Source organism: Hakea prostrata, chromosome 3 (genome assembly GCF_041222555.1).
Source record: "Hakea prostrata isolate BN-2017 chromosome 3, UWA_Hpros_2, whole genome shotgun sequence".
Taxonomy (NCBI): Eukaryota; Viridiplantae; Streptophyta; class Magnoliopsida; order Proteales; family Proteaceae; genus Hakea; species Hakea prostrata.
Window position 1 is genome coordinate 23922237 of NC_142602.1, and position 16112 is coordinate 23938348.

General features: G+C 36.0%; 2 protein-coding genes across 2 annotated transcripts; one reads left to right on the plus strand and one right to left on the minus strand.

The window, feature by feature from the left end:
• Nucleotides 1–1955: 1955 nt before the first annotated feature.
• On the minus strand, nucleotides 1956–11430 carry LOC149021761 (Putative BCR, YbaB family COG0718). Its single transcript, XM_089149956.1, has 7 exons — nucleotides 11220–11430; nucleotides 7121–7269; nucleotides 4747–4847; nucleotides 4607–4646; nucleotides 4095–4166; nucleotides 2540–2596; nucleotides 1956–2417 (listed from the first exon to the last, which is right to left on the minus strand). Exons 1-7 carry the CDS (start codon nucleotides 11311–11313, stop codon nucleotides 2343–2345), a joined length of 588 nt encoding a protein of 195 aa, XP_089006082.1. The 5' UTR covers nucleotides 11314–11430; the 3' UTR covers nucleotides 1956–2342.
• A 2592-nt stretch (nucleotides 11431–14022) lies between these two features.
• LOC149021762 (aquaporin NIP1-1-like) lies at nucleotides 14023–15577 on the plus strand. The gene is made up of 5 exons (XM_089147488.1): nucleotides 14023–14214; nucleotides 14310–14534; nucleotides 14736–14933; nucleotides 15124–15185; nucleotides 15313–15577. Exons 1-5 carry the CDS (start codon nucleotides 14023–14025, stop codon nucleotides 15575–15577), a joined length of 942 nt encoding a protein of 313 aa, XP_089003614.1.
• Nucleotides 15578–16112: the final 535 nt, after the last annotated feature.

A 16112-nucleotide genomic window follows, 5' to 3' on the forward strand; every position in this document is an offset into this window, starting at 1 on the left:
ATATTGAATTTTCATTTTCCGTAGGGGTTTCGTTTTGTTATACAAAAGCATTGAAATATTGCTAAATTTTGGCGATATATTTTACTATGAATTTGAGAAACATCTCAATTGTAATTGAGGTTATTATCAATGCATTCTGTCCCAGAATTCTTGTTAAGGCAGTTTTTTTTTTTTTTTTGGTGGCCAATCTGTAGCTGATGCAATTTTGTAGGTGTGACGCCCGTAACTTGTAATAGCTTTTTTTTTTTTTTGGCCAAAACTTGCAATAGCTCAAATGATCTGTGTTTTTAACCTCCCCCCGCGCCCCCACCCAAAGAAACAAAAACACAACACCAAGGAAGGCAAGGGTTCATGTGTTCCAGGCCCAGGGTTCAACCACATTCATTGGCTCTTTAGTTCCTCCTCTTGATTTACCCAAGGTTTATCATACTAAACTTTCTTCAAATATTCTGTAAAATCAACTATAGTTCAATTTTCAGCTTTTTACTTTGATTTTAACCATAATTGGCATTACATGTAGAACTCCAAATAAATAGATGAAAATTTTATCTTGGGTGAATTATTATAAACAAGGACTCAACCATACTTGATGCTAAGATTAAAGCACCAAATACTCCGCAGTCTGGCCTGCCTAAAAACAAAGAAGTTCCTCAAAACTCAATTTTTAAACGGAAAAATATCATCTGTTGTGCATAAGTCTCTGCAGTGCACATATATACCAAATGATTGGTTGAGAAAACAAAATAAATACAAGACTATTGAAAATTTTAAAATTAAAAATTAAGTTTTTAATCTCAACCAATCATTTGGTACAAAAATGTACTGCTATGCACAACAAATGATTTTTCCCTCCTTTTAACCACTTTGAGACACTATTGAAGTACATGTATAAGGATATATGATTCAAAATGGCTTCTTATGTCTACTATAGTTAAAGATACGTTTTATTACCAATGTAGAAAACGGCGACTACTATTTACCCTCACAAATCAGATTGTTAGATTGTACAATAGACTCCAAAATATTTAACTCTAGTGGGGATGATAAATGTTATTCACATGTATTGGGACATTTATCAAAAGTTCAATCTAGTGCAAAACCTTACATAGAAAAAGAAAGAGGAATTGAAGATTCAAAATTTCAATCCAAATTTTATACATGAGCATTTTTTTTATTTTGCTGAGAAAAGCACATTAGCATCGTAACAAGTGCGGAAATTTGACTGAGTCCGATCGATGAAGCGTTTGATCGAAATTGAATAGAAACATTCAAAAGTGGAATTTTTCCTTCTTCCTTCTCTGAATATAATTATTTTCCCTCTTTTTCTTTCTTTAATCAAATCCCAAATAGAAAATAAGATACTGAAGTGTGCAAAGACTCTTTTCTCCCTTTGGACTATCTCAATAATATCATTGTAGATTTGATTGATAATTTATAATCTCAGCCATAGATCAAATTTGCCTTATTTATCTCTTAAATATTTCGGAGTTGGCCCACAATCACATCTCTAGCCCATCATGCTCCAGATCAGGCCCATTTTCACATTCGAGAATTTGAATGGATCTCTTGACGTGTAAAATTGCATGATTCATACCCAAAACTCCGAATATTTGTCTAAATCTTGAAAAGTCCTAAAATCTGCAAAAAAAAAACATAAAACCCAAGACAACTCCACTCTAAGTGTGTAAAATGTATGCTTTATACCCTAAAATTTCACACATAAATGTGCTCATCAGTTCACAAGGTAAGTGGTGGGATCCTATAGACTGATCCGACTAGAATGGTTAACGGTCCAACTCTTTTATTTATATTATTTTTTTCTTTCTTGACCAAATAACAGACCTAACTCTTGATTACTAAAGAATTCTGCAACTACCCAACAAGCCATATACACAACCACCCAACCCTACGCAGGCAATAATATAAAGCCCACAAACTAACCAAAGAAATTTTGGAATTGATCGCTCTACTTTAACAATGTCACCTGACATATTGCCTCAGGCAAATGTGTTTATAAATTTCTTAATCCTCTCATAATCCCCCACGAGTAAAGTGGATTTTTGTATGCATCAGCCTTTAATTTTTCAAGCCAAATGTTATGAGTTGACAGGAACATGAAATCTGTATAATGGAAGCCAGATAATTTAGCAACATGTTGATCAAATAGATAGCCTTGGACATTAAAGTAGTAAGGACAAAGATTGCAGACTCTCCTACCGTTCCATAAAGCATGAATAAATTTTGATGAGATTCTGATGGCATGAACATTGTAAATGACCACCTCAGCAGACCTAGTATACAAAATTGAAACTTGCTCCCACCAGCATCATGGAATACCATCATCACTTCAATCCTTCACTAAGACCTTGAGGCATTCCTAAACTCTGTGCAAGGTTACTCATCCTCTCCTTCATAGCCTACAGCAAACGAGCCTATATTAATTCATTCACAAAAAACACACACACACAATGGGGAAGAAAAATGGATTATCATGAGTGGTTGGCACTTGGCACTTGGCACTTGGCACTAGGCACCTCACCTGAACACTTTTCTGGTGTGCATCCTTGTATGCCTCTGTAACTAGGAGCGAAAGCTTCTGCATGAACAATTATGATGAATGATACCCGTGAATTAATTATGTATGATCTTAGTACACAATTTAGGCTATGTAACTGAGAGCCAAGTGCATAAAAAAAAATTCATCCCACAAGAAAAAAAGGAAGATTAAAGCAATAATAACATTTAGTGAGTTTCTACTTGCATCTTTTCTTCTCTACACTAATAGCATAAGTTAAAGGATCATGGACAAACGATATTCTGTTTATATTGAAGGTTGCTTTTCATCATACTTCAGATTATATTTATCAGAAACAGTAGCATAAATGATCTTTCAGTACTATGTGATTAATTACATGCAAAAGAACAGACTCTGAAATTATAGCTGACCAACAAATTACGAAACTTCAAGCAGTACAAATCAGATTAGGCTTGCAAGCAGGTGTAGTTGGACAATGCATTAGTACTTGAAATAAAGCAGGAGCTTAAAAATATGCCTCACCCCCATCCAACAGTGAAGGCATGACCATGTACATATACAGTCGTGCATAAAACTTTCAGCCAATCATTAATATCCTCCATAATATTGTTTTTCCTTTTCTGTGGGAGAACTCCACAGTTATTGTTTTAAGGACAATTTGTTTATACACTGTTTTATTCCAGCATGAAGGATGATGGTGCTTCACAATTTCAAGAGGGGAATATAGAGATAAAGGAAATTAATTTAGAAAACCAAATGGAAAATTTTATAATCACAAGTCATGATTGCATTTAACTTAGAATCTTGATGGCATTTTTATTCTCCCATTCAGATTCAATGAATATGGTTCAAAAGTAACATTTATTTACTTTACTTTGTTATACAATTATTGTTGATAATGATTGTCAAAACTTTTCTTTACCAAAAAAAGTGATTATTTGGTAGAGGGGTTGGTTTTAATTTCACTTCATGTTCACTAGAAACTGAACAAATCCTACCATCGAAGTTAAACAAATGGACCTACAGGATCTATATTAACCAGGATTGTTCTATTACTCTCCAGTGTGAATAGAGACATCAATCAGATACATAATATTATAAACCATTAGAATAGAAGTGACATCCCACAGCCCAAATATCTGGACCAACAACATTATCAAGCAGCTCCAACTGTGTTAAATTGTGAACTTTTACAAGCATGACACAAGGAAGGTGAAAATTTCATCCCTTTCTTTTTGGTAAGCGTGAAAATTTCACCATTCATCAATGTAGAAGAAAAAATGGAAGCACAGGACTTTGTGGTGTTCAAAACTGTGTAAAAGTAACTATCAAAGTACAGTCCTCGTCATTCCATACACCTTGAGTTTGATGGTGGGTCAAGAGTATATTTTTTCAGTATGGATTGAACCATGGAACTCCAAGTCCACTTGTTGATATGGTAATGATTATTATTCAGTAATGCATAAGAAACTTCAGGGAAGGAAGAAAGGTTGTAAATTCTCCAAAGATTGAGACAAGGAAATGCATAAGCAGCTTATCAAAACAAACATTCACTTACTTCTGATCCTAGCTCCATTGCAGCCTCAGTTATCTCAGTGCGTACAGGTTGCTGGTTTCCAGAAAGAGTAACCTAAAGAAACTTCCAACTATAAATAAGAGTAGAGTTGCTTACAGAAAAATGAATAAGTGAAACAACAGTGTGACATAAAAAAAAACTAAATCTTTCATGTTCAAATTATTAAACACTGTAAAATGTCTCAATCTGATGTTACTACAATTTTTTAAGCAGCAATGGAAATCTTGGAAGTCAGATAAAAATGAAAAAATGACAATATTCCCCTCTTTTATATACTACATTCTCCAAATTCACGAATATGAGAAGAAAAAGAAGCGCCAATGAGAAAACTGAGATTTAAGAAGAGCATGTATGAACTATTTATAAATCCGAGATGACATAGGGCAAATTTAGATAAATTCAACTCCTAATGCTTAAAATGGTAGCAAATCCTGAGCCAATTGAGCCTAACTTTGTTTGAAGCAATTTTTAGATCATGATAAAATCTGACATACCTTGATTAATTCACCTTCACAGTAACCATCAAACTCTGCTCTGCAAAATAGAAAGAGGCCACAAAAAACAAATTAAGAAATTCAGTGCACACCAACACAAAAGCATTATGATGTAAAGGGGGTGCGATAATAGTACATACGCAGCAAGTTCTTTCTGTACACGCACTGCTTCAACCTGGACAACCATCTGTGCCTTCTTAACAGTTTCATATAGATTTTGCATATTTCCCAGAATTCCCGCCTATAATAAATGAAAGAAATGTTAATTTTCCCCGAGAAAGCTTCACAGTAAAAGGATGTTTTGTCATTCTCCATGTAAACCATTAAGATTTTAAAAAGAATTTTGCAATTTCTACCCAAAAAAATATAATTTTGCAATAGACTCAGGATACATTAAAAGTAGATTTTGCTGGAGGTTGGTGCTCTGCCAGATTGATTTATGAGGACATCAAGGGACACTTAAAATAATGATATTTAGAATTAACTCAGAATTAACTTAAAAATAGCATATGATAACCCATATAATACCGCTTCCTAGAAATAACATGGATTACTATCTCTAGAAGAAATAATGGGAAAGAAATGAGCCATTCCCTATCATAACCATTTTTTTCCACATATACCTGAGTTATAGAAACATTTCTTTCTTTGCCATGAACTCCCCCCCCCCTTTTTTGGGTATGTGGGCGTGATTTATATGATGCCAAAGAGCCATACCTCATATGAAGTCTCTTTGTAGTCATTGTAACCTGGCTCCATGCACATGGAAATAAAGGCATCTGGGGTTTGGAGTTGGTGATCACAAGTAAATGATCTTTGATATTGGGTCCATGGGGATGGGCTGAGGGGCACATGAAGGGACCATTTCAACAGGCATCTTAGATGATGTTCCGACTCTTTGAGCCCAACAACCATGACGAAGATATATATATATATATATATATATACCCATGTCATATGTATGCATCAAACATGCTAACTTATCAAACCAGCAAAAATCGAGCCTATAGAGCAACAGAGAACAGACATTGGAAAAGAATATTTAGATGAAGCATCTTGATCAAGAATCGTACTTCAAAAATGCTGGCAGAATTCTGAACCAAATATTTCAAACCCGTGAGTTGAAACAGCTTACAGAATGTTCAAACCCAAAATAAACTATTTTTTAATGAAATTCTAGAAATTCTGGTCATTTCGTTTTGGAACTCACTCACTACAATCTAAAAACACTTTTTTTGGTCAAAATCTCAATGACTCGGTAATTCACTTATCCAACCTGTCACACCATGAAATGGCCAAACAAAATACTCTAAGGCTGCACTTGTATAGAGGGGACTTAGCTAAGGAGAGAAAATGTTATATGGCAACTCTAAATTCCACCCCAACCTTGTTTTATCAATATGTAGTGTACTTACAAAAGCTAAGAGAATATCATTACCTGCTTCGTCTTTTGATCTGGCATTTTCAAAATCCAAACCCCATGCTATCTAAAGTCCCACCAATCATTCATGGAAAAAGTAACTTGGCATTTCCACCCCTAACAAAACCCCACAAACAATCGCAGCCCACCTTCCCTTCTGAATTAACAAGGCTGGGAAAAATATACAATTTTTGGGTGATATCAGTCCAGCCAAAATTGGCACTCAGAGATGAGTTTGCGAACAATGTCCAGAGTTAAAAGGCAGAACTACATGCATTCCTCCATCCAAGCATTCCCATCTTGGTTCAGAACCAAAACTCGATCACACCTAAGGGTCCTCAATCTCAGTTCTGTGTCCATCTGACATCTTGATGGTTGGATTTCTGAAATCATTCAAAAATCTGGGTTTGTGATTTCAGATCATTCTACATTGGTAGTAGTTTCTATGTCTCAGATCTGATTCTCCACTACTGGTCATTCTATTGAATTAGCATGTATACCCAGTTAACCAGTTCTCCTTCTGGATTAGAATTTATTCATCAGATCTGGACACCAATTATACAAGTTCCGCTGACCAGTTCCTATTTGTAGTGCAGCTATCTCCTATTTTAACTTCTTTGTGATTGGCTTCTGATTTCTTATAGATATATCTGTCACTCCCCTTAGCCCATGGGAGATTGATGGGTGAATCACCTCAAATTTTTTTCTGTTGCCACAAATTACTACAGCCATAGAAAAGCAGGTCATACCCAGCACAAGGCTCCCACTAGCAGAGACTGGGATGGTCAAATGTATACAGCGTTATCCCTATTTCTGCAGTGATGGTTCAGGGACTTGAACGCATGACCAAGTGCTAACCAATGCGTCATGCTCAACCTTCTAACAAATAACCGCAGTGATAGGCAAAAGTTGAGTCCAATGTCTCTATGGGAAGTTTCAAAGTGGAAAGCAAACAAGGAAATGGACATGAAACTTGCAATCTCCTACAGTAATTCAACATTTGTACACGTTATAAGAGTATCAATACATGGAAATGTCTGAAATGCAGGTGAAGGCAGCCATGAATAACAGGAAGATAAGGTAGCAAAAATTACTTTTGATTGCCCATCATCATTATTATCCTTCTTTCCTCCAAATAAACTATAAACCCGAAAAGATTTTGGGTTATAAGATCTCTTGCTTCCAGGCCAGGGCAAAGCTGGTATACCAATTGGACCAGTGGTGTTTGGGTTCAATTTATTACCTGAAAAGCAGAAAATATATTAGAAATTGTCTCTGTTAGATAGCATAAACAGAATCTTAAAGCACGCATCCTTGGACAAAATAATAGCCAAAATCAATCTTTCACCATCGCTCGATATTCATAATCAAAAGTATAGCTACATTATAACCATAAAGAACTTCAAGTTCTAGGAGCATATTGCCTCAATGATAATATTCAAATTATAAAGAAGAGTAGGGAGCCATAGGGTTGATTCTTGATGTAACCCAACCTTAATTGGGAACTCCTTGCCCTGCCTTCAGCAGATCTTACATTAATCACCATACCCTCATCCATAGTTTTAATTACCTTATATGTTTACTTAATCCCCCTCCCCTCTCTTCACAATTACCTGCCAATTAAATCTCTAGATACTCTGTCCTGGGCTTTCTCTAGGTCAATAAAGACCTTACGAAGATCCCTATTGCCAGTTCTACACCTTTACATGAGCTTCGTCAATAGGCAGATAGCTTCTTTCGTGGATCTACTTTGCATAGAACCCAATTGATTTTTTAAGATATGAGTATATCTTCCCAGACTGGCTTCAATAACCTTGTCCCCAAAGTTTCATAGTGTGATTCATTCGTTTTACGTTGCAGCTCTAGTCTACATGTCACCCTTATTCTTGCAGATAGGATATATAGTGCACCTCCTCCATTCATCTAACATTTTACTTCTGATCATAATTTTGCTAAAGAACTTAAATAACTAATAAATCCCACATATTCCTAGAATCCTAGGACCTTCTAGACTTCTCTTCGGATCTCATCTGAACCTGAAGTCTTGCCTACTTTAGCCTTTCTTAAACTCTCAGACATATCTAGAATGTATGGTGTCTTGATGAGTAATGCAGTTTACCGGTTCAGTTGTCTTCGAACCCATAAATATACTCTTCCCACCTCATGATGTCCTCATCCATCATAAGTGCTCTTCCATTCTCTCCTATTTTACATCTTACTTGGTAAAAATCTAAGTCATTACTTGCTTCATCCCTTTGCTGGGCTCAAGTCTTCCTTTCTCTCAGTTTAGATGTTTTATATATAGTTTTTTCCTCTTCCCTTGTGTTTAGATTAACATAGAGCTCTTCATATTTCCAACCAGTGCTATCCCCACCATCGTCCTAGCCTCATTTTTTGCCTCAGTACTTTTTATATCATCTATTTCTTTAGTCCGTTAGCACCTCTTAAACCTCTCTTTCTTGGTTTGATGGCTGCTTGGATCTCCTCATATAACTCTTTACAAAGTTAAATATTGAATCTCAAACTCTCATCAACTGCACAAAACTGGATATTAACTCCTCTTAACTGTGGGTTAGTTGGAGTGTTCACACTTCAAATAGAAGAATCTGCCTTAATATACTATAATCCAACCCAACTACCTACATTATTTAAAGAAAGTATAATAAATTTTTTGAGAGACCCCACAATTCTGGTTTTGGGACTTGGGTTGTACCAGAAAACCCCCTAATGTAAGACTGTAGAAAGGGCCATGTTTGGGATTCAGAGGAGTGGCTGATGGGGTGGATCTATGCTTCAAAACCTAGCACCTTCGGCAAGGGATTATGATGTAATCAAGCTTCAATTGTTGCAGAAAAAACAGCTTGCAGGAACAGCAGCAGAGTCACTTGAATGGAGCAGCAGTAGCAACAGCGACTCTGATGACGAATAAAATCAACGCAGACTTTAATGGCCCTTTACAGTGGTTGCAACATTTTCAGTGACAGAGCACCAGTAGGTTTGAATGAGAAGATGGAAGAGGAAGGAGAAAGCAGGATGGGCTACTCTCAGCTGCTGAACATCATTACTCCAAAGCAAAGGTAACCAGCAAATTTAATTTTTGAGACAACAAAAAGCAAGGCGCCTATTAATAGTTGGAACTTAGCTTGACAAGAAATGGAAACTATAATTTCAAAATTAGAAACTACTTTGTTGAGGAATGGATCTTCTCAACATTTACATAGAAACTAAATCACTAACTTAAGAACCTAAACTCAATTTAGAAACTACGCTTTGTAAGTCGTCCAACATGCAAATTAGAAACCAATAATTATGGCAACTACTAAGATGCTGCAAAATCTACAACTAAACCCTTACTTTTGGGTCCCACCAAAATCTTCTATTAATATTCATACCAAGACAAAAGATGAACTGCGTCACTGCTCAAGTGATCTGTATTTTGGCCTCTTTTCTTCATGTTTTGTCTCTTGTAGCAGTCAAGTTGACTGGTCAAAAACAGTGGGGGCAAAGGGACCATCTACGTGGGCCAGCTGGTCACGAATGCTGGTTCAAATCTGCCCAGGTTCTACATCAGCCCCAAGCTATATGCTTGATCCGAACAAAGACTGGTTCAAAAAGGAACCACGGGCCCTTGTTCATCCTTGCATCGTTTCCTATGCAGTTACTTGCATAATTAACTCCTCGGATCCACATCAACTGATTCGTTGAATATGAAGCCCTGATAACCATCACAACAGCCCCACATCCACTTAGTAGAGCTCAATGGTAAAACCAAGCAAATCATATTGAACCAACCAAGTCAAATTGTCCCACAAATGGGAGAAGACAAGAAATCAATTTCTGGATTTTGAATAAATAATAGTAGATAGTAGCCTCGAATGTCCGAAAATACTGACACCGACTTACGATCCTAAGCTGGCATCACATTTACCAGTATCATATATCAAGTAAAAAGATTTAACCATCCAACAGACAACTTAATGTTCAACTTTCTTGATATGAAAATTTCGTGAACTAAACGCTCCAACCGTGTATAAATTTGTAGGTCATCAAAAGCACAATATCACATGGTCTTCAGATTATAGCTTTAATGTATGTCAAAAAGAACTCCTCAACTGTCTGAATAAATTTAACAGAACAGACTTCAGAGCAGAGAAGAAAAGCCACTGCTGATTCAAGAGCGTGAAACTAAATACTAGAGAAGCTCCAGCTACTTAAGAAAGGAGGGCTAGACGATCCAAGATGCTAAAGATACCATGTCTAAATGGTTTAAAGTTCTAAATCAATACAACGCACAAGAAAGAAAAAACATTCCTTATGCATTAGCAGAAGCAAACCAACCATATAATTTCATACAAAACATCCAAAAACCATTTTAATAACAAATTTCATGCAAATCACATGCGCTTTGACATAAAATGTCAACAGGAGTGTTATATTATTCATAAGCTGAATTTACTACCCTCGTATTCACACTGCAACTGTTTTACATGACAGATAAACTTGTAATTCCAATATCATTCCCTTTTCTTCCTCACAAGGACCACCAGAGTGCATCTATGCAGCTCAACTCTCTTCTCTCCTCATCTCTGCGAATTGAAGGCAAACACCTATATCGAAACAGCTATATCTTTGGCAAGACCAGTGATAAGCAGTGATGGCAGAACACAACTTCTGCAAATATTTTAGGTTAAGTTTCCTCGTAATAGACAGCAACTCTCCAGCAGCATTTCTCCAATGACATTTATAACCTTTTAATTTCTTCAATCACACATACAGTTAACTTTTCGAAGGTCAGGGTTGGAATTTAAGTCTAAGTTCTTCACTTCTTCTTACTTATCTAAGTTTCAGGTTGTCGACAGGAAGGCAGAAAGGGAGAAGACGGCCGATTTCACGTTTCACAATTTATGGAAATTCAAGGTTGATTATATGCTTCGATTTGAGAAAATTTCGTAATTTCGGTAAGACTTCATCAGCAATGGCGGTTGTTTAAGGTTTTGACCAAATGAACATGTTTACCCCTATAAAGATATGCTAAAATAAGAACGCGGGTATCCAAGGTCAGGTAAGAATCTCATTTTTCAATGACCCTAACCCTACAGTTTTATTGATGAATGATGAAGTCGAATTGCTAAATGTTACAAAGAAAATCAGTTAGAACTTAATGCAAAATAGAACAAGAGAAGAAAGACTTACAGAAGGAAATAGAGGATAAGCTAGTAGGGCTTTTCCGTTCATTGATTCTGTAAAAGTTCGAAATATGAGCAGTTAAAGTGCTAGCGGACGCCATTAAAGAGGATCGAAGCAGAGAGATAAGAAAGAATGAGACTGAGATGAGAGAAAAACAGCTGAGATTTTCGAGTTCTACGAGAACGATAGCTGAGATTTTTCAATTTTCCTTTTACGTGGTTAAAAATGCCTTAAATATTTCTAGAACAGTAGTAACCAGGAAAAGGCGTACTGATGTGAGAACGTTCTTTAACTGTCCGATTGGGATCTGAATAGATCGACACATGCCACCATCTTGGCTTTTGGGATATTTTCTTTTTTCTTTTTTTCGCTAAGAGGAAAATTTTCCTGTCTCTGCTGATAGAAGTTTGAGCTCCATGTATTCTCTCTCAGTCTTTAATAAATAATGCTTCTATTTGCCAAAATTTTTAAAAACAAATAAATAAATAAAGTTTGAACTCCTTCTATGATCATTCTATTTTGCATCAGAATCCCGCAAAATACCCTCTAGTTTTTATATAATAACATTTATATCTCTTAACTTATTTTATTATATTTAAAGCCTTTATGTTTTATCTTATGTGTCAACCATATCTCTATAGGAAAATAAAATTAAATGATGAGTTGGCATATATTGTGTTTACAAAAATTTCATAGTACTCTTTTTGTCTTAAATCCTACAAATGAATGACAAATGAAATGAAGAAAAAAAAATGATTCCACTTTAGGTTGCAACTGTTTATTTATCATTGGATCTCCTCAATGCTTCTGGGCTTTCATTTTTTAGTGTTTTGTTGAGGTTTCAACAAGAGAAAGACAAGAATTGCATTTTGCCATTTACATGAGTGGAAGAAAATTGAGGAGACAACAAAGAATCTACAATCAAACTTTACCTACAACTCACTATTGAAAATTGTTTGGTACCATTAAAGCAAACTTTTGAGGGTTTGATAAGATCATTTGGATGTATAAAACCATAAAGAAGCAAAGGCCATGATTTTTTCCTATGTTGATCAAATTAGGGTAATTGAAATAAGACAACCTTGTAATATCAATGTAAGATAATGAAGAGAAAAGAGGTTGAACCTCACAAATTAAGATTAGGAAAGAGAAGATTAGGGTAAGGAAGGGGAAACTGCAAGTCTTATAGCCAACAAGAAGTGTCTTTCAAAACCCATTCCGCTCTAGATTGAATACAATAAGAAACAAACTTCATTCTGATACAGAACTCCCAACTCCCAAGTTTAAATAATAGACGACTATTCAAATTAAAGAAGAAAAAGTGAAAAACCAACTGAAAGTTTGTCTGTAAATAGACTCAATAAGCTTATCATGCAGAATTGTACTACAATATTCATGTTTAAAGAGATACCCATTCTCAATCCCAACTACTAGCCATATGGTTGTAATTATATTATTAAGATTCAAATTAGGATCACTATTATAATAATAATAATGATAATAATAAATAATAATTTATTGTTGACATTTTGTGCGTGACCAACAAGATAAAGGTTGACATTGAAATTTTGGGGTTTTATATTTTTCTGTCTCTCTCCAGTGCGCCCTTCACTTGGGCTTTTATAAAGGTATCATTACTAAGCCCACTACCACAATATCGCCATTGGCATTGTAATACTACTTGCACACTTCTTCTTAATCAAATAAAAATAAGAAAGGTGGTGGCTGAACGGGTGTGTAAATTGCTTGGCTGAACGGTTCTAAAAATCCTACCATTAAATTTGGTGGCGTGTGGTTTGTAAACCCTTGGGGCTTGTGGTTTGTATGCCCTTGGGGCATGTGTTTTGTCTGCCCTTGTGGCGTGTTCTATCTTTGCCTATGAGGCAGTCGTATGTAAGCCCTTGGGGCGTATGGTTAGTCAGCCCTTGTGGCATGCTGGGTTTTCGCCTTTGAGGCATGGTTATGTCTGCATCGGTGTCTGCCTGTATGGTGTGTCTCGGCAGGCGGTGATGGTGGTTATGTTTATCATATCCATTAGGTTTTTTGGTTCTGTGGTTGTCACAACCAGTATTCTGAGGGTTTATTGGGTTTGACCCATCCTTTAGTTTTTATTTTTTCTTGTCGTTCGATGTTTGTCTGTGTTATCTTTCAATTATGAATGAAATGTTTGAACTTTTGACAAAAAAAAAATGGTAGAACTTTTTTATAAAGCCTTTCAACTACATTTATGCCATAAAATTATTATAACTTAGACCCTGAAGAGTCAAAGAAGTCTGGAGCATCGGCATGAAATAACAAATGCAATATTATATATGCGGGACTCAAAACAATGCAAAAATTCCAGTGTTCCTAAACCCACTGGCACAATAAGCTTTGCCCAGTTTTAATGATTAGCCTACCATGCGATAGCACTCACTTCCCCTGATTTCCCCATTTAATGATTCCTTCTCTTCTGCCCATGAAGTCTCATGGATGCTTCTACTGATGCAAATATGAAGGGTTTAACCTTGGCGAACAGTTGAATATCCTGTAAATAATAATAAATAAAATGCCTTCAAACAAAAAAAAAATTGAAAACAAATGAATTTTTAAGTATAGTTCCACAGCTCATGTCCGTACCAGGGTTTAGTTTTGTTTTGTTTTCCTGTGTCTGTGGGTCATAGAGTCTTATAAATTGGAATTGATCTTCTCTGTTTATGCTCAGACAATCCAAACTGCCTACGTCTCTGACGTTCCTTCCTCCTTCATCTTTCCCTTCTTCTCTTTCTGGGTTTTCGGCATTACAGTTGATTTGTCTCTGCTATTATCGATGGGTGAGATCTCTGAAACTGGTTCAAGGCTTTCAAAACCCACAGAGGAAGTCTTTGTTGTTGTTAATATCAAAGAAGGAGGTGATCAGGTCATACAGCCTGAAGAGGACAACAATTCTCATGTTTCTGCATCAACAATCAAACGAAAAAGACTAATATGCTGCCCTATCCCTGTAACTCTCTTGCAGAAGGTATCTTTTTCCACTACAAATTAAAGGCTTTCTCATATGATTAAAAAGGTTTTCATATATCTTCTGTCTTTGATATTCCATTGGAACTACTGCAGTTGCTAGCAGAAATGCTGGGTGTATATTTCTTGGTATTTGCTGGGTGTGCGTCGATAGTAGTAAATAAGATCAAAGATGGTCAGATGAGTCACCTTGGGATATCAATGGTGTGGGGACTTGCTGTGATGACCATGGCCTACTCTGTGGGTCACATCTCCGGCTGCCACATTAATCCTGCCGTCAGCATCACCTTTGCTACTCTCGGGAGATTTCCATGGAGACAGGTAAATTAGTTATATTTGCATTCCAACTCATCATAATCTCCAGCAGTTTTGTAGTCTTTAAGCTGAAATAATTTCAGATCAGTTGTGTGTAATAACAAAAAGAGCACACAAATTACTCTCACATTCACGGGCGAGACCTGAATGATGCGTATTAAATGTGAAGAGATGAACTCAATATGGATTACATATGTTTTCTTGTAGGTACCAGCCTATGCAGCTGCACAACTATTGGGATCGATACTTGCAACAATAACCCTTCGATTATTGTTTGGCACAGAGGAATATCTTTTCTTTGGGAATTCACCATCAGGATCAGACATGCAATCACTCGTGATGGAGTTTATTGTTTCTTTCTACCTTATGTTTGTCATATGTGGTGTTACAACCGATAATCAAACGGTGATTACTTCTAAACACCTTCACTTAATCAAATTACTTTTTTTTTTCTTAAAAGACAAAAAGAGAAAAGCATGAAAGAGTACAATCAAACCACCCAAAAGATTTCTCCATCAACAACATTGTAACATTGAGAAGCTTGAACCATAGAACAACCCAAATTCTAATTTTAGAGTTTTTTCTTGTGACACAGATTGGACCCCTTGGTAAGCTTGTAATTGGGGCAGTAATCATTGTGAACGTGCTTTTTGATGGGTAAATATCCAATCTCTACTCTTGTGTTTCCTTCATTGTATATAATTGCATTAGATTTCTACTTTATATTGGGTTATAAGCTACATTTTGTTACTATTTTGATGAAAGGATTATGTGACTTTGATAGGTTTACTTCAGGATCAGCAATGAATCCTGCAAGGAGTTTGGGGCCAGCCATTGTTTGGAACCGCTACAAGTCAGTATGGGTGTACGTAGTGGGACCCATATGTGGGATGATTTGTGGTGCATGGACTTATAATCTTATCAGGTTGACAAACAAATCGTCTCGCAAAACCAAAAAATGTAGATCCTCTTCCAAGATTGTAGCCTCGTTACAGAAGATCTCCAAGGCAAAGAGAAAAAGTAAGAGAGTTAGTTATGTAGATCTGTAACTCCATTCAATTTAAACAAAATTAAGAAACTAGGGTTTGTTGGTTGACACGTAGGCTTGTTTTACTTTTCTTCCTATCGATGTCACTCTTTTCTTTCATGATGGTAATATGTTGTCATTTTACGTATTTATTTTATATGTTCCAAGACAGAGATCGCTTTTGAAAAGGATAATGACAAATATTTTTGAATTTTTTAAACTTGAATAATTTTCACCAAAAAGAATGTTATTTTGAAAAATCTTTTTATCCCTATCTTAAAAACTCTTGGGGCCGAGATAAATGTCAATAAAAAAGAATTTGTATATTCTAATGGAGGCGGGTGTCATTGATGGGTCATAGGTCACGTAATCCTTATACCACTATGGGGAAGACTTAGGTCTTCTATTACACAACAAGGTGTCTAGCGCACATTGAAAGACGTCTCTGACACCAATATATAATCAAAGTGCATTTGAAAGCAAAAACGTTTGGTATGACTAGTATAAATTAATGTTTGTCCAATATAATATCAATTTGAGACAAAGTATCGATTACA